The sequence below is a fragment of the Alternaria triticimaculans genome (genome assembly GCF_023758025.1).
Source record: "Alternaria triticimaculans strain BMP 0046 chromosome Unknown scaffold_5, whole genome shotgun sequence".
Classification (NCBI taxonomy): Eukaryota; Fungi; Ascomycota; class Dothideomycetes; order Pleosporales; family Pleosporaceae; genus Alternaria; species Alternaria triticimaculans.
This window is the reverse complement of record NW_026055962.1, coordinates 695,188-720,581: the sequence shown is the minus strand read 5'-3', so window position 1 is coordinate 720,581 and position 25,394 is coordinate 695,188. Positions and strand designations below refer to the sequence as shown.

At 54.0% G+C, this 25,394-nt stretch overlaps 10 protein-coding genes across 10 annotated transcripts; 7 read left to right on the top strand and 3 right to left on the bottom strand.

Moving 5' to 3' along the window:
- Positions 1–207: 207 nt before the first annotated feature.
- On the top strand, positions 208–1,332 carry J4E78_004559 (uncharacterized protein; the record flags this gene model as incomplete). The annotated part of the gene is made up of 3 exons (XM_049365187.1): positions 208–290; positions 346–790; positions 841–1,332. 3 exons carry the CDS (start codon positions 208–210, stop codon positions 1,330–1,332), a joined length of 1,020 nt encoding a protein of 339 aa, XP_049222988.1.
- Positions 1,333–2,041: 709 nt separating this feature from the next.
- Positions 2,042–2,936, top strand: J4E78_004558 (uncharacterized protein; the record flags this gene model as incomplete). Its single annotated transcript, XM_049365186.1, has 4 exons — positions 2,042–2,055; positions 2,126–2,180; positions 2,366–2,471; positions 2,530–2,936. The coding sequence occupies 4 exons, from the start codon at positions 2,042–2,044 to the stop codon at positions 2,934–2,936; spliced, it is 582 nt and encodes a 193-aa protein (XP_049222987.1).
- A 920-nt stretch (positions 2,937–3,856) lies between these two features.
- Positions 3,857–7,223, bottom strand: J4E78_004557 (uncharacterized protein; the record flags this gene model as incomplete). Its single annotated transcript, XM_049365185.1, has 2 exons — positions 3,857–5,833; positions 5,883–7,223. The coding sequence occupies 2 exons, from the start codon at positions 7,221–7,223 to the stop codon at positions 3,857–3,859; spliced, it is 3,318 nt and encodes a 1,105-aa protein (XP_049222986.1).
- Positions 7,224–9,300: 2,077 nt separating this feature from the next.
- On the bottom strand, positions 9,301–11,045 carry J4E78_004556 (uncharacterized protein; the record flags this gene model as incomplete). The annotated part of the gene is made up of 3 exons (XM_049365184.1): positions 9,301–10,037; positions 10,086–10,775; positions 10,826–11,045. The coding sequence occupies 3 exons, from the start codon at positions 11,043–11,045 to the stop codon at positions 9,301–9,303; spliced, it is 1,647 nt and encodes a 548-aa protein (XP_049222985.1).
- Positions 11,046–12,540: 1,495 nt separating this feature from the next.
- J4E78_004555 (uncharacterized protein) lies at positions 12,541–13,143 on the top strand (the record flags this gene model as incomplete). The annotated part of the gene is made up of 2 exons (XM_049365183.1): positions 12,541–12,547; positions 12,593–13,143. The coding sequence occupies 2 exons, from the start codon at positions 12,541–12,543 to the stop codon at positions 13,141–13,143; spliced, it is 558 nt and encodes a 185-aa protein (XP_049222984.1).
- Positions 13,144–14,478: 1,335 nt separating this feature from the next.
- Positions 14,479–15,585, top strand: J4E78_004554 (uncharacterized protein; the record flags this gene model as incomplete). Its single annotated transcript, XM_049365182.1, has 1 exon — positions 14,479–15,585. One exon carries the CDS (start codon positions 14,479–14,481, stop codon positions 15,583–15,585), a length of 1,107 nt encoding a protein of 368 aa, XP_049222983.1.
- Positions 15,586–16,832: 1,247 nt separating this feature from the next.
- On the top strand, positions 16,833–20,079 carry J4E78_004553 (uncharacterized protein; the record flags this gene model as incomplete). Its single annotated transcript, XM_049365181.1, has 3 exons — positions 16,833–17,436; positions 17,499–18,158; positions 18,212–20,079. 3 exons carry the CDS (start codon positions 16,833–16,835, stop codon positions 20,077–20,079), a joined length of 3,132 nt encoding a protein of 1,043 aa, XP_049222982.1.
- Positions 20,080–20,470: 391 nt separating this feature from the next.
- Positions 20,471–21,178, top strand: J4E78_004552 (uncharacterized protein; the record flags this gene model as incomplete). The annotated part of the gene is made up of 1 exon (XM_049365180.1): positions 20,471–21,178. The coding sequence occupies one exon, from the start codon at positions 20,471–20,473 to the stop codon at positions 21,176–21,178; it is 708 nt and encodes a 235-aa protein (XP_049222981.1).
- Positions 21,179–21,353: 175 nt separating this feature from the next.
- J4E78_004551 (uncharacterized protein) lies at positions 21,354–23,227 on the bottom strand (the record flags this gene model as incomplete). Its single annotated transcript, XM_049365179.1, has 2 exons — positions 21,354–22,567; positions 22,621–23,227. The coding sequence occupies 2 exons, from the start codon at positions 23,225–23,227 to the stop codon at positions 21,354–21,356; spliced, it is 1,821 nt and encodes a 606-aa protein (XP_049222980.1).
- Positions 23,228–23,824: 597 nt separating this feature from the next.
- Positions 23,825–25,172, top strand: J4E78_004550 (uncharacterized protein; the record flags this gene model as incomplete). The annotated part of the gene is made up of 3 exons (XM_049365178.1): positions 23,825–23,953; positions 24,007–24,613; positions 24,667–25,172. The coding sequence occupies 3 exons, from the start codon at positions 23,825–23,827 to the stop codon at positions 25,170–25,172; spliced, it is 1,242 nt and encodes a 413-aa protein (XP_049222979.1).
- Between the last annotated feature and the right edge of the window lie 222 nt (positions 25,173–25,394).

Here is a 25,394-nt window from a genome sequence, read left to right as displayed (position 1 = left end):
GCCACCATAGCCAAAATTACTCACCACGAGGCCCGCCATTCCCTCCTAGGAGGCCAACCCCTCGACCGAGGCTACGCGCCCTACCCCAACACGACGTATCAACCAACATACCCACCGCAGCCCTCTTTCGATACCCAGCCTGGGGGGTATCACCACCGCGAAGGCTTCCCCACCACCCTCCCGCCCGTTGTGCGCCGTCCACCGAGGATGTACATTCCGAATACGCGGTGGACCTGGGCTTTTATGCTCACGGCCATCTGCCAGGTCGGCATTGCCCTCGCCCTAGAGTCGTACGTCTGCCGTTGCGCCACCCTCACCACCATGCGCCTGCTAACTCCCCATCAGATATGTCTTTAGCAAGTTCCAGAATGAGATCCATTTCGCGGCCTCTGGTGCAGGCGCCAACGAGACCCGCACGATTCCCACTTTCCTCGCCGTCTTCATGTTCGGCTACGTCTACCAACTCTTCCTCACCTGGGATGCCCTGCGCATGAAGAACACCATTCAGGTCATCGGTCTCGTTTTGTACAACATCGGCATTCTCATCTACGCCGCTATCCAATTCGACCAGATCAAGGACGCTGCCGACGACCTCAACACGCGCCGCTTCATCCCCCAAGACTTCTGGGACGACGTCAAGCCTATGCTCATCGCTCTGCCCGTGCTGATGGCTGTTGCGACTCTCATTTTCGCCTTCGAAGCATGGAAGCTGTACGATGAGTTTGCCTGGACCATCTACAAGCGCATCAGTGCCGACACAAGACTGAAGAGGCGCTATCTGACTTACCAGGTACTGCTTGCCCAACATCACCTATGCGCGCCCTACTAACTGTGACGTAGATTTACATCGCTCTCCTCAAGTTCGACTTCTTCTTCTTCCTGGCCTTCACCGTGCAGTTTCTGGTCGTCGTCAAGAACACCAAGACAGTCGAACTCATTCTTACCGCAGCCGCCCTCGTCATCACCTTCTTCCTTTTGTTCCTCGCCGCCTGGTGGGTCCGTCGCGAGTCTGTCGCTGGAATGATTGGTATCATCGTCGTCTACTTCATTGCTCTCGGCTACTTCCTGTTCAAGCTCATCCGGATGTGGGTCGCCGATGCCAGCCGTCAGGAGGACTACAAGCCAGCCCGCAAGTCGCTGACTGCCTTTGCCATTCTCACCATCCTCCTACTCATCATCACCATTGTCACCGCGTGCTTGTGCACACACAACTTCAACAAGGGCTTGAAGCCCCATGTCAACGACAAGATCGTCCAGAACGACAAGACATACAACACAGAGATGCCATCATTGAGCGGACCTGCGCCATCACAACGGATGGAAATCGACTAGGCGCCCTTTTACATACCCCATTACACAAAATTTACGACATGACTTCTTGGATACCTGCTTTCTGCGAGCATAGCTTCATCATACCCGGATGAGATCAGCGGGACTGGCGTTCTTTCATCTAGGGATTCCTTTGGGCTATATGCGGAGATATCAGGTTGAAGATGGGACGGATTGCAATGTCGCATCACGTACGAGGAGTTATACCAACCCGCATTGTTTCCTTATTTCTTCCTTTACGACCTTTTGTACAACAACTGTCGGTCCTTTTTGTAACTAGGTGTCTGCTCATATTATACCCCACCATGAACAGACGAGCTCGGAATTGAATTGCGTTATGAACTGACTCTGTCTTGCTCATCATGCCAGTGAGCCCTGTTTGTTTTGGCACTTGCATCTAGATTTGTGTACGTGAATAAATGCTTGTTCACGGTCGAGGCCCGATAGCCTGACAGTGGAGATCAAGGGGTTCAAAAGCTAACGAAGCTCCCCGACCGCCATGTGCGGGCGCGGGACCCTGCACGACATCATCGGGTCCCGCAAGCTCACCAAACTTACGCTGCTAGACTTACTCGACTTTCTTTTTCCACACACACACCTTCTCCACTCTCGCACCCTTTTTTTCCGCGGTCGGGTCGCTCGCTCTCAGTCGTATTTATACGTGCTACATCTTTAGCTGCTGAGGCGATTGTCTTCTCCCATCACCTTCAAAATGGCGTTTCGCTGGTACGTCACTTGGGAAAAGCGGTGGAGAACCGTCTCATGGGAAAGGGGACAATGCTAATTCGGATGATAGGTACCAGGCAAAGCTTAGGACGTCGCCTTATCTGACGCAGAGTATCACTACCGCGGTATGCACGTCTTTTATTTCAAACTGCGATTCCTCAATCCCTCTTTGCGCGACGCAATGCGACTTGGCAGCCAGCCAGCGAGCAGGCCGATAAGCGCATCCGACCAATCAATATACAAGAAGGAGAGAGGGATCGATCGAGCAGCTGGCATGTCGAAACACGGAAACTGACATGGCATGCTGCAGGTACTCTTCGCAACAGGCGACACAATGGCCCAGCAAGGAGTCGAGCGCCGCGGCCTCGATAAGCACGACCTCGCGCGTACAGGACGCATGGCCGCCTACGGAGGCTGTACGTCTCCCCCTCCTCCATACCCCTTTCCATCCGCCATACTAACAACCACGCCCAGGCATCTTCGGCCCCGCCGCCACAAAATGGTTCGACTTCCTCGTCAAGCGCGTAAACCTGCAATCCACAAACGGCACCATCCTCGCGCGCGTAGCCTGCGACCAGTTCCTCTTCGCGCCCTGCAACATGGCCCTCTTCCTGTCCACCATGGCCTATATGGAGGGCAACTCGCCCGTCCAGCGCCTCAAGGACGCGTACTTGCCGGGCTACCAGAAGAACTTGATGGTTTGGCCGTGGGTCCAGTTTACCAACTTCAAATACGTGCCTCAGGAGATGCGCGTCTTGGTTGTTAACGTGATTTCCCTGGGTTGGAATTGCTACTTGAGTAGCTTGAACTCCGCTGGGGGTACTAAGCCGAACCCGCCTGTGGGAAAGACGAAGGAGGGTGGGCAGTTGCCGCCTTCATAGAGCATTTCTCGTGGGAGGGTGCAAGGCGGTTGAGTTTGTGACATTTGCCAGGGTCTTTGTTTGTTCATGGGGCTGCAACTAGACCGGATGATACCCTGGGCTATGTGATAAGGTTATATAGATGGGGTGCAGATGGATTAGCGGTAGTACTTGATCGTTCATTAGCGTTGCAATGCTCTGTGATTGATTGTGTTTGAGTGAGTAGTCTTTTGCTATTCTACGTCATTTCACATCCGTTACCTTGAGGTAGTACTACCTTGGTGCGTGTCAAGGTGTGTGACGTATTTTCAGTCCACTTCACGTAGACTTTTACAAGCTGAACAAAAACCCTATAGCGTTCCCAATCTCACAAAACAAATTAAGCATTAATCTCACGCATCAGATCAACAATTTCGAACATTCCAACATATCAATTCCACTTTCCACCGCCTCACCAAAACCCTGTATACTACAACTACGACTACACTAAACAAGCGGCCTCATCTCCCTCTCCAAGAAGAGTGAGCTGAGAGAGTAAAGATTACCTGGCAACGTAACCCACAATCTTGCGTTGCCATCAAGTGAAAAAAGGAAAAGGAAAAAAAAGAAAACGCCTGCTAATGCAATAATTACCTCAGCATGCCGCACGCTGATGATGGTTGGAAGAGTATAAAAAAAGCGTAAACAGAGTCGCATGTGCGTGAATATGTGGTATCCAGCGAGCACAAGCTAGAACAAGCAGAGCGAACAAGTTCCAAGAGGAAGGGAAAAGAGAGAGGAAGAGGAAAGAAACGTAGACAATGCGCCAGTATGCTCCCAAAACACCCACACCAATGTCAAACAACCAGATCGTTCCAAGCACCTGTCTGGCCACACGCCCTGCTGTGGCCCATCTTCCTGGAGGCACAATTTCAGGAATCATCGACTTGTCGTCTGGCGCGTTAACGGCTGCTAGTTCGCTGCTTGCCCATGCGCCTAAAGAAGTCCATAACCTTCTTAGAGCTACCCGAACTTCCCTTGTTGCCGCTGCCTTGTTCGTCGTACGCATCCACGAAACGTCGGTTCTTCTGTAGCACGGCTGTCTTCCTCTGCTGCTGGTTGTTGGAGTCGTCACCACCCATGCCTGCAGGGTAGGGGTTGGATGGAGTTCGCTGACTGAATTGCTGTGACTGCGACATATCGGCCTCTGAGTCGTCCGTGGGGTGGCGGTACGGGCGGTTTCCTTGGGCAGATGGGTGTGCTCCTTGTGGGTTGGGGAATTTTTCGTCAAACTCGGGTGCCGAGTGGTTGTAGCCGCTGAACTGGGTTTGGTTCGCTGGCGCCGAGGAAGGTCCAGGGGCGCTCGTGTTGGGCTGCCGTATTCTGGAGTTGCTGTCTTGTTGACCATCGTAGAGACCGGGCATGTTGCTTCCTTGGGTGCTCTGACTAGGAGACCTCGAGTCCGTAACGCGACCGAAAGGCCCACCGGGACGCGAGCTAGCCCGAGGACGAGAACTGGAGCCGCGTCGCTCGTGGGAGGACTGCGCTGGCAAGCTATCCCGCTGAGAAGAGAAAGTCTTCGAGAGAGAAGACGGAAGGAGTGAGAAGCGGCGGCTGGATTTCGGGTTGTCGCCCGAGTTGCCTGTGTTCTTCCTAGAGAAGCCGAAAGAAGTTCGTCGGCTTGACTCCATGCTTGCTCTGGGGCCAGATGTCGAAGAAACCGCCTCGTTGGACATGGGTCCAGCCATGGAAGTGGGAGGGTAACTCTTCTGCTTCTTCTCTTCAGGATAGCCGTAGGAACCTGTGGATGTGAATGACTCCTTGGGGTCCTGCGTATAAGAAGGCTGACGACCGGAGAACATAGATGTCATGCGGCCGAGAGTCGAAGAAACAGTGTTCGATCTCCTGTGGCCGCCACCAGCTCCGCCATGTGGCGGACCCTGTACAGACTGCACTCGCTGCGAGCTCGACTGACCGATGTTGGGAGGCTCTGCTGCCTCAGACGGCTCTTGCTGCTGAGCATAAGGTGCCGATATGGAGTATTGTTTGCCCTTTGGCTGGGAGAAACGTCCCTCTGCGTTTGTCTGGGCGACGGTCGCGACAGATGGCTGTCCGTAGGAGTTTCCTCGCGACGGTAGTCTCGACGTGCCCAGAGCTCCACCAGTGGATGGGCGTGTAGCAGATGGGGGTGCATTGCCGAAAGCTGTGTAATCAGAGACGGACCGCTGAGGCTCCTGCCTTCTGGTCGAGTTGTAGGTTGTGCCAGAAGAACGAGGTTTGGCGCTCGAAGTGGACTGGTATCCATCGGTGGGAGGTACTTCGGCCTCTTTGCCGCGTGCTTTCGGAGTTGTCTCGACTGGAGGGGATGCCTCACCGCGGGCGGTTTGCGACGATGGCGCGACATATTCGACTTGCACGGTTCGTCGCTTCGTGTCGCGGGTGGTCTTTGGCTTCTCGGAGGGAGCCTGGTTGATCGCTTCGCGCTTCGTCTGGAGGCCGCCGTGTGCGGTTGCGGGCGCGGCGTGCGGCTTCGAGGGTTCACGAACAGAAGCGCTTCTAGCGAGTGTGGGCTGGGGCTCGAATGTGTCTTCTGCTACCACGTCAGTACCTGTGCGTTTGGTGAAAGGTGGATCTGAAAGCTTACTCGAGTAGACGGACGCCTGTTGGGCCTCTGCCGCGTTCGTGTTGCTTGAGGTAATGAAGCCAACAACGTGCGCGTAGTCGGCCAACCAGCTGTGACGCGCGACTTCAAACAAGTCCGCCCTTTTGCGTGGGTCCGGTACAAGGATGCGCTTCAGCAGATCCCTTGCATGTGGGGTGACATATTCGGGAAAGGTGAGCGGTGTGGATACAATGTACTTGTAGAGCAAGTTGATGTTATCACCCTCGGGGTTCGCTGGGTCGTCATCGAAAGGCAGGTAACCAGCCAGCATGGCATACTATATCCAGTTAGCAAGTGCGTGGAGATACAAGATTAGGGGAACTCACCAGAATAACACCACAACTCCAGACATCGACCTTGCGACCGGTGTAGAGCGAATCGCTGACGACCAACTCAGGCGCCGCGTAGCAGGGACTTCCGCAGCTGGTCTGCATGAGATCACCTCTGCGGGCTGCGTCGGTTCCTTCTAGTCCCAGAGATCTTATGTAGTCCTTGTCTCCGAGTCTGTACTCAATCTCTTCGCTGAGCTCGTCGTTGGGGTCGAACGTGTTTGCGAATCCGAAATCGGTGATGATGATGTTCTTGTTGCGGTCGAGCAGCAGGTTCTCGAGCTTCAAGTCTCGGTGGACGATACCCTTGCGGTGGAGGTAGCCAACACCAGATATGAGCTGGGAGAAGAGCTTGCGCGCTGGGCCGTCCTTGAGGTAGCGATGGTTTAAGATGTAGTCGAACAATTCTCCGCCAGAAGCATATTCTAGAATGATACCGATATGGCGCTCAGTCTCGACCATCTCGTGCAGGCGCACGATGTTGGGGTGGTCCAAGCCGCGAAGGATGTGGATCTCGCGGTAGATCTTCTGTAGGCGGTTCGAGTTGCTCCCCAGGGTCTCTCGTCGTATGAGCTTGATGGCGACCTCGACCGAACTGTCTCGTTTCCAGCCCATCTTGACCTTGCCGAACTCTCCCTCGCCAAGCGTCTGGCCGAGGATGTAGTTGCCAAATTTGGATCGCTTCGCGTTCTCCGACTTGGAGTGGTCCTGTCTGCTCTTTCCTCCTACTGCGCCTCCGCTTCCGCTTCCACTTCCGCCGCGGCCGCCATCGTCGACGCCCTCGCTGCCGACCAGACTGAGTCCGGTGATGGGAGTCAGATCTGCGCCAGCCGTGACGGATGGGCCGTCTCCTTGGCGTGCTTGGGCGCGGGCGATGTCGTCCTGGGTGTCGGAGACGACGATGCGATTTATGACGGCGCTCTCTTCACGGGGCAAGCTGGTTCCTACGGGCGGCTGGCCAATGGCGGTGGCAGAACGACTGTGGCCGGGCTGGGCGCGGGTCGAGGTGGTGGTCTGGCGAGGGCTGTCCTTTTCCCGCCGGCGTGACTCTTCGCGTGTCCGCGAGGGCTGTGACGACGAGGATGCAGATGCAGTGTTGGGCGAGCGGTGCGACGAGGTCCTGGGGGGCGCCATGGGTCCGCTGCCGTTGCCGTTGGTGGTGGGCGCGGTGTTCATCGGGGGGGAGTTCTGGGAGGTAGGCGTGTTGGGCGACGCGCCATTACTGGGCCGTCGCGACGTCGGGCGGCGAGCGGTGCCGGGCGAGGCTGCGGCGGGCGGTTGCTGCTGGTAGTACTGCTGCTGCTGACCATGCGGCGGCTGCGATGCCACTGCGGCCATGATCTGGGGACGGCGAGTTGGGTGCAGGGCCTGGGGGTGGTGCGCTATGTTATCGGTCCTAAGCTGCGCTGGCAGTATTTGTGGGCGGAACGTCAACTGGCGGTGTTGAGCTGTCGAATGGGCTTTGGCGGGGAGAGTGGCCAAATCGGAGCCGCGGCGGTGCGGTGTGTCTGAAGCTTGGCCTGGGAGCAATTGGGACGCGACAGACTAGATAGCTTCACATGCGCGTGCAGGTGCAGCGTGGGCAGCGAGCGTGCAGAGGGGGTGCACAAAGGGCGGCCGTCGTGCGAGTCGGCGCCGGTGGCAGCGCGTCGGCTATCTAACGGTCGCGGCGAGAAGCTGCTCGACCTCGACGTGTTGATTGACGTGAGTGGAGAGAAGAGAAGGCGCGGCTGAGGTTGGTCTTGACGGCAATTTCGGTAAAGGCTGTGGCTTGGGAAAGGAGGCAGATGCACATCATCGACATGGGCTCGGCATAAACCAGCCCGCCAAAGCAAGGACGCGGGCACTGGTCTGCTAGATGCGATAATTACTCACGCCTACAGCTAGCCAGGCACTCCCAGCGCCTCCTCTAACACGCACGCCCGAACAACGCCCTTCACCACGCCCTCGATGTCTGCGCTCGACGCGCCTGTCTGCACGCCGCCGCTCGAATAGGAGTAGCAGCCATGGGTCGTTGTTTCACAGCACCGACCCGCCCGCAAATTGCCTGTTATGCGCTCGCCCGCCGTGTGCGCTGCTGCGATATCTTGGGCTGGCCCTCGATATAGACGTCGCCGGCTCCTTGAATGTCGCTTGACCGCGCGCCTGCTGCAAGACATGCGTGATCCATTCCTGTCATCTACCCATCCGTATGACCGTCGCGGTCGAGGTCGCTCTGCGCGTGCTCACCGCGGGTCGCGTCCAAGAGCAAAAGCAACACATAAACATCAACAACACGCCCAACTTTGTCGCAGAACGTTATGACGCGCCCTGCCGGGATGGGCAGCACAAATAAGCCCAGATGACGCCCCCTAACTTCATCTGACAATCCACAGCAAGGACATCCACGCGTGTAGCAGCAAAGACGGAGGTTCGCAACAAGACAGGTCGACCAAACCGCTGTCACCATGTCTCAGCCGTCCACGCCGTAAGGGAGGCTTGCCCTGCATGTCTTTGCATTCCTCGCCAGCGCGTCCAATGAGAAGAAGCCGCCGACAGACAGACTGACAGACTGACATCCATCTCTGCGTCTGCAGCTCAGTCTGAGCACAGCATTTTCTCTACACGCAGAACGAGGCAAGATAACCTTCAAGCCCGAGTCGCGCCGTCTGCTCTGTATAATTTTCCCCTTTGGGCGAGCGTTAGGCCGCTCTTCGGAACATTGGAAATTAGATGTTTGGCGCCTCGATCGCCCTTGCCGTGCAACCAGCGGACCCACCTTCCCGCTCCCACCGTTACTCGACTCTTGCGCCATCTCCAGATGCCCTCGCGCTGTGCGACACGAGCCTCTGCCGTCCGGCTTGACGTCACTTTGGGAAAATGTCTGCTGCACGCTTCATTTCCTTTCCACCGCCCTGCGGCACATCTTGCGGAGCATATCTCCATACTGCAACGGTCGTACCCCGCGAGCATGGATCCGCTGTTCGAGTCGGGCATATTCGTCTTCTCTCACCTTACATTGAGTTCAACCATCTTCCAACGTCAGCTCTAGATTGCCGTTTCCTACGTAATGTTCAGATTGAGTTGCATGTCGGGTCAATGTTGAGGAACTACTGCTTCGGACGTTATTGAACAGATTGTGACAGCACTGATCAGACGGGTCTACCCTCGTCGTGTCGCTGTAATACTTGGTCATGCGCACGTTTATGATAGGATGAGTTGGAATGTAGATCCGGAAGCTGCGGATTTAGTAGGAAGTTACGGGGGACACCATGAGTGTAAGTGAGAATCACGTGGACTAGGGGCCTAGAACTTTGCAACTAGTACACTTTGCATTGAGAACCCACAAGTAGGTTACACCAACTGGTGACATGACCTCTGCGTAATTTCATTATTTGGTGGTTCACTACGGCTATTCTTCTGCAGTCATGCCACTTCACATCTTAATCTCGTTCGGCAGACCGACCTCCAGGATGTCAACTCCCTTCTGCAGCTCGCTCTTACCGGGCATCTTGTTCCTACGCATGAGCTCTGCTGCCTGTGTCATGTAGGGATCCTTCATCATACTCGCGACGGCCACCACTGTCTCGCCCTGGGTGTAGTACGCGACGAATGACGGCTTCTCTGGCTCGCCCTGAAGGATCACGTCGTCGTAGCCACCCACCGTGTTACCGCAGTATCGCAGCTGCGAGCCCAAGGCCGACCAAAAGACGGGAATGAAGGGCTTTGCTTTGGATCCTGGGTTGTTGATGGTGTTGGCTACAGAGCGACCGGCGTTTTGTGCGACGTTCCAGTGCTCGATGCGAACTGGTGTGCCGTTGCCTCCTGGTCCGTGGTAAGGGTATGTTGCGATGTCACCGATGGCATACACATCCTTCAGGCCACTGACGGCAAAGGACTCGTCTGTCTTCAATGATCCGTCCTTCTCCAGCGTAACACTTGAGTTGTCCTTGAGGTATTCGGTCGCGGGCGCGACACCGACACCTTCGATGACGAGGTCTGCCTCCAGTGTGGTTCCGTCTTTGAGATGCACAGCACCGACCTTGGATGAATCGCTCTTGGAAGGAGTGGCCTTCTCAACACTGGCGCCCATCTTGAACTTGACGCCGTTCTTCTCGAGCAGACCACGGAAGATACCACCAACCTTCTTTCCCATTACACGCTCCATTGGTTCTGCGATAGCGTTAGAATAACATCAACGAGAGCAGACGGATTACTTACCCTCTTCCATACCAATGATGGTCACATCGTTCTTCATGCTAGCGAGGCAGTTGCCGACCTCCATACCGATGAACGAGCTGCCAACGACCACGACCTTCTTACCGTTCTCCCCAACAGCCTTGAGGATGTTCTGTGCATCAGGCAGAGTGCGGAGAAGGAAGACGTTGCCCAGGTCGCCCTTGAGACCGTCAAGTGGCAGCCACCTTGGTGTGCCACCAGTCGCCAACACCAGCTTTGTGTATTCGTACTCCTTTCCAGACTTTGTGGACACCTTCTTGCCAGAGAAGTCTACGCTCTTCGCCTCGTCTTCGATAATGTCAATCGACGCGTCCTTGTAGAACTCTTTTGACCTCCAGGCCGCCTTGGAGATATCAGCCAGCAGCGCCTTGGACAGCTTGGTTCGGTCAATGGGCTGGTAGCCTTCCTTGGAGATCACGGTAATCTTGCCATTGTATCCGCCGCCTCTTAGACCTTCAATGGCACCAAGAGTACCAGAGCCACCACCAATGACCAGGACCTTGTCCTCGCTCACTGATGAGCACTTTATGTTCAGGAATTTACGGTTGGCCTTCAATGCGTCTTCGGTGGTTTTGACGTATACGGCGCCGTCCTTCTCGACTACTTCGTACTTCGCAATGGGGTCGAGCGCAGGTGCGTCTTCAACATCTCCGGTCGAGACCTTGAAGCAGGCTATGAATGTCAGTCTTGAGCATGCGACACAGGTAGCGTATGGGTATTACCTCCGTGCCATGGGCATGTCAAACGACCCTCTGGTGTCAATACACCCTTCACTAAAGGCGCGCCGTAATGTGTGCAGTTGGCACTGGTAGCATGCACCTGGTCCTGGATCTTCAACAGGAGCACCTTCCCTCCCTCAACACCCTCAACTTCGACCTCCTTCTTGTCTCCATTCTTCATTTGTAAGGAAGTGACATCCTTGAGCTTGAATTCTTGAGCCATGGCTGCGGTTGTTGATGTAAACGGAGCTCTTTGTAGACGACTGGTGGGGCTGAATTGTAGCTTGAGTGAGGTTCGTAAGGGTCGTAGAATACGTAGTGACTGCATTAATGTTGTAAAGAGAGGTGAAGAGTGAAGGGCTGTCTATGAGCGCGACAGCTGCCAGTTGGCCAATGATGACAGGCGCATTACTTAGATTTAATGATGTCACGATTGGACGTGGAGGAGCTCCAGAAGCTGTAGCGCCGATCGCGACCCCACTTCGGTCGGCATCACTGCAATGTGGTGTCACCTTGCTATGCACACAACAAACAAACTGAACAAATGCGCTGCAGTCTACATGGGCTTTTAGGTGATATTCAAGAGTCTTGTCGAAATTCTGCTATCTCTATCATTCTCTCTGTAGGAAGTAGGTGTTAAAATCTTGCGTGAATTGGGTGGTGTTTTTAACCTGTCCACGGTCAAAGTTCCCTACGCATGCGAACATCTACATCTTTGATGCGATATAACTACAACGCTTCGAGGCCTGTAGGGTCCTCACGACGCCCGTATCTTGGGGTGTGAGTGTGTCTCTACTGCTGCTGGAAACTGTTGACCTGGTAACGATTGCACGACTGGGAAACATAAGCTTCACTGCAGTACTCTGTGGGAGACATGATGTGATAAGAATACATGCGTCCAAGACAAAGGCCGAGAAATAGACAAATCTTGAATCATATAAGCGAAATGACATGCAAGAAGCAAATGAGATTACGTAGCATGGCTACGATACCCACCAAGCCAGACTTGCTGATGGCTTTGATCCAGGGACCGAACCATTGTCTTCGCTCACCTCTGCATGGAAACTTCCGCTCTCACATGTGCAGTCGCAACTATAAACCTCTGCTATAAAATCTCGTGATGCCAGAATAAGGGAATCGGGACGCGGGACGCGGCTACCCTCCGCGTAACCGCCACCTACCAAACATCAACTAAGCACATGCTCTAGTTTGGCAGATCCCAAAGCAAACATACGCGGGACGCTCCAATCCGGTGACATTGGCCTCTTACCCCGCGGTCTGTTAGTTCAGTACCAACCAGTAGTTCTGACAGCAAAGCAATATCTTGCAGTAGACCTGAACCTTTGTTCAATGCTTTTCAAGCCTTCGCCCCGCCACCGACCCTTCTCACCACCAGTCACTGTCTGCCATTGCCGACAACACCACCACCATACACCCACATCAGACAGCAAAGCAAAACCTCCAGGCTGACTCCATCGTATCACGATTTCTCACAGCGATCTGATTTTAGACCTTGGATCGTCGCGATTTTGTTGAAAAGTCATTGCGAACCCCGCTCGTGCAAGGTCGATTCAGGGCATCAGGGTCAACCCTCTACCAACTCATAGACAGTCCCCTACGCACCAACTTGACGGCGACCGAAGCGCACGTTGTGAGTAGCGCATGAGCCAGGCAAGAGTAACTTGACGACATTTCGGTACCGACGGCCGGCGGTTAACATGGCTCGTTAGTGGCACAGATACTCACAAGACCGAGTGCTGACGAGCACAGACACATCCTTCCCTTCGGACCTACCTGTCCCTCAGGATGACGGCGCGTGTTCGCACTTGAGCGGGACACAGATACCTTCCGTATCCTTGTCCGCAACGTCAGGAGACTGGCTTGATGTCTCAATTTATCCGGGCCTGACAATCGTCTTCTGCTATCCGCGTACCGGTGCACCTGGTGAAACAATCACTGAAGATTGGAACTCCATACCAGGAGCACGAGGCTGCACACCTCAGGCGTGCAGCTTCCGCGACGAGATGGCCAAACTACGCGACCTCGGCGCACAGCGTGTATTTGGATTGTCGACTCAGGACACTGCCTACCAAAAAGAGGCCAAGGACCGGCTGCATTTACCCTACGAACTGCTTTCGGACGAGAACCTACACTTTGCCAATGCCCTGAAACTACCCACTTTCAAATGGCAAGATAAGACACTGATCAAGAGATGCGCCCTCGCGATCGAAGACGCAGTCATCGTCAAAGTCTGGTACCCTGTTTTCCCTCCCGACAGCAGCGCGAAAGACGTAGTGGGATGGCTTGCAGGCAGAAAATAGTATATGCAGGTACCATTTCCGTGCCCCTGAAACGAGTTGGTACCACATTTGGATGCGCACCCGTGAACATCCTGACTCGGGCCCCTACGGTGCTTTTACGGCTGCCGAATCCGGCTATGTTGGTAGTAGACAGGGGAACTAACAGCAGTTATCGCAACGTACTCAATACTGGGCGCAACAGCAGCTGGGGGGTCATTTTCTCTCGATCAGCACGACGGTATTTTCCACCGTCGTGATATACCTTCATTGCTCACACACACACTGTCAACTGTCGCGGCAAAAGCAATGTTTGGGGACAAGGTTTGACGGGTGCGACGTTGGGTTGCGCACTAAGGATCGTCAAACCTCCAACCGAACGTGGATCGCCCGCACCGTGCGTGCATCGTCAATAAACTTTAGCTCCACGCTCTTCTGCCGGACCCTACAAGATATGGTCTAACCCGTGCCGCCCTGCATCGCGATGTTGTGTCGCAAGGACTCTGTCGATCGCGGATCTTCGTGACTTTGTGAGCACCTACTACTATCCTTCATACACACTACATTCGTTCTATATGCTTTCTTTTCGGAGAACTTGGTGTATCACATAAAGAAGCCTGCGCATCCTGACGAAGTGGCTGAGGCATCGGCGCGGCGTCGTTCACTCACTCCTTATCAGCATATCCAGCTTCAACACTGTCTTTAATAATAATGTCTACCACACTCATTACTACCCGCCGACGACCACAAAGCACTACATCTACCTCATCGCGAAGAGCGCCCGCTACATCCACTTCGTCACAAAGAGCGACTGGTACTTCTACCAAACAACGGAAACCGAGCGCAACTTCTACATCATTACGCATTGCCTCGTCGTCACCAACCGCACTACCTACCAACTTGGCATCAGACTTCTCCTTCATCCAACTTGGAACGAATGCTCCCGTTCCCAGCGTAACCAACTCACTCAATCAGCCAAGCCTCGTGGACACTTCCAAGGGACCCACCGAGACATGCTCTACAGATAGCGACTGCGCAAGCGGCAAAGCATGCTCGAGCGCAAGATGTGTTACCATGGGCGGTGCTGCACCGCTTGGCGGGTCGGGCGCAGAGCCAACTTCGCGACTAACTCCAGGGTCGGCTATTGGCATCGGTGTAGGAGTTGTGGGAATGGTGGTGTTGATGATTGCAGCTGGTTACTGGTTCTGGAGGGTTCGAGCAAGACGGCCACGCACCCATACGATCGAAGCGCCTTCACACTCTCGCCAAAGGTCTGCCTCGAATGCCACAGATCAGAGGACCTTGGTAGCATCACTACCAAACAGTCCCCAGAACGCAGCCTTTAGTCAACAACAGACCATGGACCCTGGGCTATTTGCCAGGGCTCTTGCATTCAATGAGAAGAAGGAGAAACCGGACAACAAGAGGTCAGGATCTATGGAGAAGCACGCACGAAGCTCGACAGAAAAGGCACTGCCACCTCGTCCAACACCCCATCCGCTCATGGAACATCCTCTTCCTCCACCGCCAACGAAAGCGAAGTCGTATGCTGTCAACGTCAACATTAACAAGAGCATGATACTCGATGATGAGTTGATCAATGCCGTCAGTTCGCTTCGGGGTAACGATACTCCTCGCAGTGGTACTCCCACCCGGGATCGTGCGCCACGATACAAGTTTGAGGAATACATCCCGCCTACAGCCGCTCCTCCATCGATATCCATCTCGCATGCCACGCCTACCGCGGAAAAGCGAAACTCGGAATACGAGCTCAGCCAATTACCGAACAAAAGACACTCTGCCGACAGTGTCTCGATAGCCGACGACAGTTCGGACGGAGGTGATTCCGAACCACCTTCCCCCGTTAGAGAGACTCTTTCTAAACTGGAGAGCAAGCCCCCTCAACTTCCATTACCCGACTTGCCACCTCCAAGCCCAAGCTTCAGCTTTCGTTCCTACGACTGGTACCAGGATATCATAGGCGATCAACCAAATGGCGAGCCGAACACGCCCACCGTTCCTTCGCGCAACCCTGCGCGAACACCAACAGAATCCACATTCCCTAAACCACTTTCTCTTTCTCCAAAGAAGGCGCAGTCCGCCATGCTACACTCGAGTCTTATTCCAGAACCACTTTCACCTGGTGCACCTCCTGCTGCATCAGGGTTGCTTTTACATCCAAGTTCAACGGTACTACCCAGTCCTACGAACCCGAACTTTCGTTTATCACCAACTGTTTATACCCCTCCGCGACAGCAGTCTCCTTTACCACCAACAGCGCCACGTCGAGCCTCCGCGCGGGCTTCTACCATGACCACAGCAACCCGAGCGACGCACGATTCGCGAAGCTGGCTCCCGGACGATGGACTGTATCTTGCTGAAGAAGGCGACGAATACGCCGAATACAAGACTTTCCATCGACCTAGCGAGGACAGCAGGCCTACAAGCTACTCGCCCTTGACGTGAGCTACGGAAGCCACCTGCCCTACCATCATTCCAACTATGATGTTGGGGGCGCGCTGAGCTTTGTAGTCTTACCCATGCGGGCCGTGTACTGCCTGCACCCACATTCTTCATTCTCCACGGGCCGAGACCCTCAGGAAGGATCGCATTGCGCGCAGTGTAATACACCCGCCGCTCCACTTCTGTGTCCCGACTTTGGACCAACGAGGGCGTGCGCGGCAGCCCTGTACTCCGACGCACGGGAAGGAAGCACGCGGGAAAACGCTAGGACACGCGAGGCCATGAACTGCATGCAGCTCCATGATGCAATGCGAGCAAGGTGCAAATACTACGGATCATGCTGCAGAGCGGATGCAATGTCACAACGACGTCTAACATTCTTGTACTTTAATACCCTAACGTAATGTAAAACAAACAGTATCAATGAAATACAACAACATATCAATTTCATAACAGTATGGCTGTGTGTATAAGCTTTCTTCCTTCGTGACCAGCAACCGTGCCTGTGGGGAGATCTGCATGCGACCCCACTGTCATGACATGTGGCTACAGAACGTTGAACCCGCCATATCGTGCCGTGCATGTACAAGTTTTGGCTCTACCGAGATACATTCCGTGGCGCGTCCACAATCTGTGCTCTTGTCGGCTTCGGAGGAGGACTGGGATGTTCACGTGGACCGAGGAAGCAAGAGCGCCGTGAAGGCGTTCGGAGATGCTTAGCAATTTTCCTCCGTCGGGTCGCAACTACCTAGGTACTGATTCGGTTCAGGTCGAAGCAGGCACGATGACTCCCGTGCCAAACATTGAAACTATGAATCAAGATATCACCTCGACACCAACTTCCGACCCTCCAGACTTGACGATGATTCGTTTCTTTTCCTTTAAGGATCCGTTCTTTTCCTTCAGGATTGTCGCGCTGTACCGCATGCTGGGGTACATTCTACACTGGAAGTACCCACGGGTGAGTCGCTTCTGCCAGGCATTATGAGCTATCACAAGCTTCAAGCCACGAAGCTTAGAATCTAGAAGTCCGTCTTCTTCACGATCCCCACACATCGACGGCACTGCATGTCTCCGCACGTTCCCATTCGCTCAATGTCGGCGCGTTCCCCCATGATCATCCCCCGCACGGAGCTCGCTTATGCATGGCGCATGCAGGCGCCCAGCCTCCTCGAGTCCAGTTCCTGTTGCTCAGCGTCATTGCAGGTTCCTTCACTGCGGGGAATCGCAGATTCACGCAGCAAACCAATATGGCGCCTAATGCAGTGGACAGCAACGCGGAAAGCTATAAAGGGACCAGGTCGCCATGGACTCCAAAGGATCTTCAGGCAGCACTCGACTGGTTCAGCACATCGATCATGTCGCGCTCAAGCTATCTTCAAGCTTCAACGCTGCTCTCTTCTTTCCTGTCGCTTACAGCTGGCCAGACACCTATCAGCTCGTCTGACGGCGGTTGGAGCACGACCCTAGCTGGCACCCCTACCTCATTCCGCCCTGTCTTTACTCTCCCTCCCTCAGTAGACCAAGGCGTTGAGCAGATCCCTAACATCTACGATCCGCAAGCCGTCGATGCACAGGATGTCTGCCCAGGCTACAAGGCGTCCGGTCTTGAACAGAACGACCGTGGTCTGAGCGCCACCTTGACGCTGGCTGGAGCACCTTGCAATGCTTACGGTACCGATATCGAGGAGCTAGACCTGAAGGTCGAATACCAGGCCAAGGGGCGACTGGCCGTTAGCATTGTCCCCAAACATCTTGATGCTAGCAACCAGTCCCAATGGATTGTTCCCGAAGATCTTATCCCAAGGCCGCAAGCCGAGGATTCATCGGACGGCACAGACCTCAAATTTGATTGTAAGTAATCATAACGAGGATTTTGTTAGGTTCCGAGGATTCCCAGCTAACGCGATTTCAAGGGGGCAACGAGCCATCTTTCTGGTTCAATGTCGGCCGTCGCTCTACTGGAGACGTCATCTTCACTACTCAGGGCTCGCACCTCATTTATGAGAACCAGTTTGTCGAGTTTGTGAACAGCCTGCCTGAAGACTATAACCTTTACGGTCTGGGAGAACGCATCCACGGCCTCCGCCTGAACAACAACTTCACCGCGACCATCTACGCTGCTGATGTTGGTGACCCAATCGACCGCAACCTTTACGGTAGCCACCCATTCTACCTCGAAACCCGCTACTTCGAAAAGGGCGGCAATGGTAGCAAGACCCCTCTTAAACAGTCCGAGATCCAGCAGAGCAACTTTGGCTACGACGGCAAGCCAACTGGATCGAAGTACGAGTCTTTCTCTCATGGTGTTTACTACCGTAACACTCACGGTATGGATGTTGTCATGAAGCCTGACCATCTTTCGTGGCGAACATTGGGAGGAGCGATCGATCTGTTCTTCTACGACGGACCTTCTCAGCCTGAGGTGACTAAGGAATACCAGAAGTCGGCGATTGGTCTGCCTGCGATGCAACAGTACTGGACCTTCGGTTTCCATCAGTGCCGATGGGGTTACCGCAACTGGACAGAGTTGAGAGAGGTTGTTGAGACTATGAGGGCTTTCAACATTCCTATGGGTAAGCATTTCCTCGCATTATGTCGCTTGAGAATATTCGCTGACTATGACTAGAAACTATTTGGCTCGACATCGATTACATGGACCAATACCGAGACTTCACTCTTGATCCCGTGACTTTCTCACCCTCTGGTGTCAAAGACTTCTTTGGCTGGCTGCACGGAAACAACCAGCACTTTGTACCCATTGTGGACGCGGCAATATACATCCCCAACCCGCAGAACGCGAGTGACGCATACGACACTTACACTCGCGGAAACGAGTCTGGTGTCTTCCTGAAGAACCCCGATGGCAGCCAATACATTGGCGCTGTATGGCCTGGGTACACTGTCTTCCCCGACTGGCTATCTTCCAACGGTGTAGCCTGGTGGGTTAAGGAGATGGTTGAGTGGTACAAGGAAGTGCCGTTCAGCGGCTTCTGGGTTGACATGACTGAAGTCTCTTCATTCTGTGTCGGCTCCTGCGGTACTGGCAACGTTACCCTGAACCCTGTTCACCCGCCTTTCTCTCTCCCCGGTGAGGTCGGCAACATTGTCTACGAATTCCCTGAAGGCTTCAACATCACCAACGCAACCGAGGCCGCCTCAGCCTCAGCCGGTGCCTCGAGCCAAGCTGCATTGTCAGCAGAGCCCACGGCAGAAGTTTCTACAACTGCCAGCTACTACCGATCAGAGCCCACGCCCGGTTCGCGCAACGTAAACTACCCTCCATACGTCATCAACCATGTCCAGGGCGGAGCTGATCTTGCTGTTCACGCCGTCAGCCCTAACGCGACACACGAGAACGGCGTAGAGGAATACGATGTCCACAACCTTTTCGGTCACCAGATCATCAATGCCACCTACCAGGGTCTTCTTGAAGTCTTCCCTGGCAAGCGCCCCTTCATCATCGGACGATCCACATTCGCTGGTAGCGGCAAGTGGGCTGGTCACTGGGGTGGTGACAACGCGTCCAAGTGGGCTTACATGTTCTTCTCCATTCCTCAGGCACTATCCTTCTCGCTCTTCGGTATTCCCATGTTTGGTGTCGATACATGTGGGTTCAACGGAAACACCGACATGGAGCTTTGCGCCCGCTGGATGCAACTCTCTGCTTTCTTCCCATTCTACCGCAACCACAACGTGCTCTCTGCCATTCCACAGGAGCCCTACGTCTGGGATGCCGTAGCCTCTGCATCTAGGACCGCCATGCACATCCGATACTCTTTGCTGCCCTACATGTACACTCTCTTCAACGACGCCCACACCACTGGTTCTACCGTGATGCGTGCGCTGGCATGGGAGTTCCCCAATGAGCCACAGCTCGCAGGCGTCGACACACAGTTCATGCTTGGACCCAACATCCTCGTCACTCCCGTTCTTGAGCCTCAGGTTGATACCGTCAATGGTGTTTTCCCTGGTATCGTTGATGGCGAGAGCTGGTTCGACTGGTACTCTGGCGAGCGTGTCCAGGCTGAAGCTGGTGTAAACACTACAATCTCGGCTCCTCTGGGACACATCCCCGTATACGTCCGCGGTGGCGCAGTGCTGCCAACTCAAGAGCCTGGCTACACCACTACTGAGTCCCGGAAGAACCCATGGGGTCTCATCGTTGCTCTATCAACTGATGGTACTGCTTCTGGTAACCTGTACATTGACGATGGCGAATCTCTTGAGCCTGAGTCGAGCCTGGATATTACGTTCGCTGCTATGGATGGACAACTCAAGGCGGAGGTTCAGGGAGAGTTCAAGGATACCAACGCGCTTGCCAACGTCACTATCATGGGAGCATCATCTTGTGGACAGGTCAAGCTGAACGGCGAGACGATCGATGCCAGCAATGTAGAGTACAACTCTACCAGCAGCGTCCTGAAACTCACAGGTCTGAATGACCTGACCAGTGGAGGAGCTTGGCAAGGTAGCTGGACCCTGAGTTGGGAGTAAGCGACAGAGTTTCATAGAGGATGTACCATAGACTTTGGTATTATCAACCATAGAATGGTGAAGCGACCCTAACGCTCGATTAGCGAGCTACCCCTAGACATGAATCTACTGCGTTTCAAAGCCAACCCCTGAACTCCATGTTTGACAAATCTATGCGTCCTCGGAGCGCGCTGTGCTCATAGTCTTCCAGGTTTTGTGAGGAGCGGAGTCGTGAACAAATGACGTCATAACGGGAACTTGCACCTCCAAGGATACGACCAAAGCCCAAAGGAGTCTTTGCGTACCACGCATCATCATGGCACTCTCTTACACACGAAGAAAGTTCGTTCCGAACACCTCCTTCGGCAACAAATCTCCAATCGACTGAAAGAAGAAAGAAAAGCAATCCATCATGCCACCCAAGAAACTAAACCAACAAGCCCCGTCCTCAGTCCCCGACGTAGACGAGCTGAAGAGCATAGCCGCCAAATCCGACAGCCCAGAAGACAAACTCAAAGAAGCCGCCGCGAGCGCCGAGTCCGCCCTCGCCTCAGCCAAAACCGCCTCGTCGCTCCGTGCCGCCGCCGAAACCATCAAAGACCCTGAGAAACGGAACAAATACCTACAAGATGCCTACAACAAGGAGATTGAAGCGCATGGGAACTCGAAGAAGGCGCGCGTACTCAGTTCAGGCGCGTTCCAGGGTAGTGTAGGGGGTGGCGGTATTGGTATGGCTGTAGGCGCGGGACTGGGTACGGTGGTTGGTACGCTGGTGGGGACTGTGGCTACGATTCCTACGACGGCGGTTGGCACGTTGGTGGGAGCGGGCGTGGGTGGTGTGCATGGGCCGTGGGTGAAGCTTGGGGGTGGGAAGAAGGATGGGAAGGATAAGGAGAAGGACGGTGAAGGGGAAGGTAACGGGGAGGACGTCGATGGGCAGATGCAAGACCAGATGGGCGGAGAGGAGGATGGCATACCAGATCCTGAGGCGCTGAGACGTGCAGCAGATGAGTTTGCGCAGCAGCGGAAGGCGAACCAGGAGAATGGTGGTGGTGATGCGGAGAAGAAGGAGAAGAAGAAGCCTCGGAAACTGGAGGTACGGGGCAAACAAGGTGCATGAAGAAGGGTAGCAGGACATTTGGTTTTCGAACACCGCACTGAGCTCATGGTTTTGTTTAGTGGATGCATTGTTTGGCGCTAGCATCATATAAGTATTGGGATTATGGCATAGTATACACAGGTTTGACGAAATACTTCTCCTCGAAATCTGAAAGTCGAGACGAAGCCATGTCTTTTCATCGATGAACAACAACTCCAGCGCCTTCACCCATACCCCGTACCTTTCCCTCAACAACACGTTCGGGTAGTCCCAATTCCGTACAAATCTCATCGAAACAGTGCATGCCATCGAGAAATCTCAGTAGAGGAAGCCCGCTCCCGCTTTTATCCCGATCGCTCACCAAGCCCTCGAGGGTTTGGTGTTCTTCACCCTTCGAAACACTGAGATGTTGGGGGTTCTGTTGCTGATGATGAGGATTCATAGGCATCGCGGAGGCGACGCTCGGTCTATGGATAGAGAAGGACGGATGATGTGTGTGGATATTGGCTTGGGAATTGTGGTGACCGTGGGTCTGGATACTTGGCTGGGAGGAATGGTGTACTCGTTCGTTACCGCGAATTGTGGTGGTGTCTGAGTCGCGGGGGTTTGCGAGAGATGTCGCGGTACTTGTTTGCAGACTCGTTGGTGGTGCGGGTGGTAGGGTCGTTGAGGTCGCTATCGCGTACTTGTGCACACGGTAGAGGAAACCCTTGATGATGCCGAAGGTTATGAAGCGGCGTACGTCGATGCCAGTGAGAAGATCCAGATTCTCCAGCACCCAGTTCTTCAGAGTGAGACCTTGTCGCAGCGATGTGTATAGTGTGATCAACGTCTCATGGCTCGTCTGCCAAACATTCTCTTCCTCCTCTTCCTTCTTTTGAGCGGCGATGTGGCTATCGAACTCTGAGACCCTAAGCGTAGATCCGACAGTCTCGCTTTGCTGTGATGACAAAGACGAGGTCGAACTACGCTCGTCCCTACTCTTCTCTGAAACTTCGCTATCCATCCGAGCTGTCTTTGCGTTCGAACCAAGTCTCATTCTCGGTACGCTGACGTAGCGCATACATTCCTCTTTAACCTCTGCATCCATTATGAAATCACCAATCTCTGCTGTTGGCGCATATATGGCGCTGAAGCTGAAGATATCCAGTAGTATTAAACATCCATAGTACACCAAATGTTGAATGGCTCGTCTTGTCAACGAGAGATCGGTATCAGCCAGTTGCGCTATGTGGGCTATCGAGTTGATACCGTTTATGTATGGTAGTATGCGATTGAGAGTGAGGTCCGAGGATACGGGTTGCTGGAGACTTGACAGAGATATGGTGAGCAAGGGCACTTGATGCGCGAGGATAGGCGGAGGAGGCGGTCGCGTAGGGAACAGCTTCAGGTTGATCGTATTCGAGTCGTCTGGTAGTTGGTCAGCATGTACGTACTACAATCTGGTACGCAGCATGACTTACCGATTGGTATCATACACTCTGCGTAGTTATTTAAATCCTCAAGCACCATCTCACACAGCGCATACACCTTGCTGCCACCACCTATTCCAAATCCGCCGACGCCATCGTCGTGCCCGAACCCAACGTTCCCTCCTTCATCTTCCCAAACGCCCTCCTCTTCTCTGGACAAGAATCCGCCCTGTTCTTCTAGGCCCCTCAACAAGCGTCCCAGCTTCCTCACGACTTCGCCGTAGCACGCCCAGTCGCGCTCATTTTCGCCTATCACGATTGCGAAATTGAAGATGAACTCATTCCTACTGTATTTCCCTTCTCTTATACAAACAGGGTATCCGATGACGCGATTGTGGTTGATACAGAAAGTGAGGAGGCGATCGCAGAACTGTTGCGTGGGTATGAGGAATTGCGTGACTGAGGGAAAGGTGAACAGTGGTGTGGGGAGCGCCGATGGGAGGTTGGAGGGTATTATGGCGCCTGCGGGTACCTGGTGGAGGACGCGATTCCCTTGCGAAGATGTTAGCGGGGTTTCTGAAGGCGCGGCTCTCTTTGGACTACCTTTCTCATGGTGGAAGCGAGTATAGAATATGGCTTTGATCGCGCGCGTAGGCATTGAAATCTGTAGGCTCTACCGCCAAAATTTGCTGGCGACTACATGGTGGTGTAGAGTCTCCGGAGTCGCGATGTGGGGAGCTTGAGAGAGCTTCCAGGGTTCCGAGGTGTGGTCTGTGCGTTGCATCACGCGTCGTCGTTATGAGATCTCCAAATTGTCGTTCCAATGATACGACTATAGAGTTTGAGAAATGTGTAAACTAGCTATAGAGCGAAAAGCTTTACTGGTATGCTCACGCTGCTAAGTTACAAGCTATAGCAAGCAGCTTTTTAGGTTAGGAGCTAAAGATAACATTGGAACATTCAATGTTGTTCCTAATGACATTAAAAGCGTGCAACTGCCAGGGTTCACAGCCACGCCTTGGCGCAACCCGGAACCTCGTCGTCAGCTCCAACACACCCACACGCTATCACAAGAAACAACACGTCTTCACTATCGTTCCGCCCCGATCACCTCCTCATCACCCAAACATAAGCTCCGTACTATCGCGACAATCGACACTTCGAATTGACCGTGTGTCTATCCCGGCATCACCTTCCGCAAGCTGTCGCTAGCTTCGCAAACAAACAGATCGCATTCACAGCAACAACCGCCACGATGGGATCCCTAGGCACATACTTTTTAGATGTCGTCTATTCCTTTACGAATTGCATGGTCTGCTTTCCAAGCTCACCACAATTGAAGATCAATAGTCGGAGTTTCAAGATATTACGGCTGTTGGGCGAGGTAAGCTGAGCTACATCCAATCGACTGCATTCAGTTAACTAATCGCGACACAGGGTGGCTTCTCATATGTATACCTCGTACAAGACAATTCGAATCAACAACTACTCGCCCTCAAGAAGATTAGATGTCCCTTCGGCCAAGAAAGCGTGAGCCTGGCGCTCAAGGAAGTCGAGGCCTACACACTCTTCTCACCGCACCCCAACATCATACACTCAATCGACTACTCCGTTGAAACCGACAAGTCAGACTCGTCCGCGAAGACCGTATACATCCTCCTCCCGTACTACCGTCGCGGCAACCTGCAAGACATGATCAATGCGAACCTGGTCAACCACACAAAGTTTCCTGAGCGAAGACTCATGGTGCTGTTCCTGGGTGTTTGCAAAGCGCTAAAGGCAATGCATCAGTACAAGATCAAGGGCGGACCCGGCGGCGCGAAGAGCGAGGGCAAGGCGAAGAAGGTCCGGAGAGACGCGAAGAGGGCAGACGCGGAAGCTGCGGAGACAATGGAGATGCGCCCGAGCAGGCGGAATCGCGATCATGACGACGACGACGAGCAAGAGGCAGAAGGACTGCTAGAGGAGTCAGAAGTCACAGCGGCGCACGAAGGCATTGCGCCTGGCGGGGAGAGGGCGTACGCGCACAGAGACATCAAGCCTGGTATGCATCGCATTCATCTCATAGTCGCGCATTCTAGAGACTAACACGCGTAGGAAACATCATGATAGACGACGACGGCCAAACGCCCATCCTCATGGACCTCGGCTCCCTCGCACCGTCCCCCACGCCCGTAACATCGCGATCTCTCGCCCTCCAAATCCAAGATACCGCCGCCGAACACTCCACCATGCCATACCGCGCTCCAGAACTCTTCGACGTCAAGACCGGCTCTGTCATTGACACCAAGGTCGACATTTGGTCGCTCGGTTGCACTCTTTACGCCTGCTTAGTCGGCAAGAGTCCGTTTGAGGCTAGGTCAGACGAGACTGGTGGTAGTCTGAGCATATGTGTCCTGGGTGGTGACTGGAGATTTCCAGATGAGGGTATGCAGAGGGGCAAGCAGAAGGCGAATCCTGAGGATGCTATTACAGATAGCGTCAAAGAGGTGGTGAGGAAGTGTTTGAGGCTGGAGCCAAGTGAGCGACCGGATGTTGATGAGCTCATTGAGATTGTGGAGGGCGTGCTGAGGGAGCTTCCTGAGGACGGCTCGGACGATTAAGTGATGCGGCATCCGCTCAAGGTGGTTTCTCTTTTGGTGAGCATGCCCGTGCACGTGCATTTCTTTCCTACACGGCGTGAGTATGTCCAAAGAAGATTTGGGCTCTTCATCTTTCCATCCAGGCGAGCGTATCGATACGTTTCAATTTACCCTTTCACGAGTTGATCTCGCCAACCCACTTCCAGTCTCACCTCATACAAGGAAAAAACTGAACAGGTACTC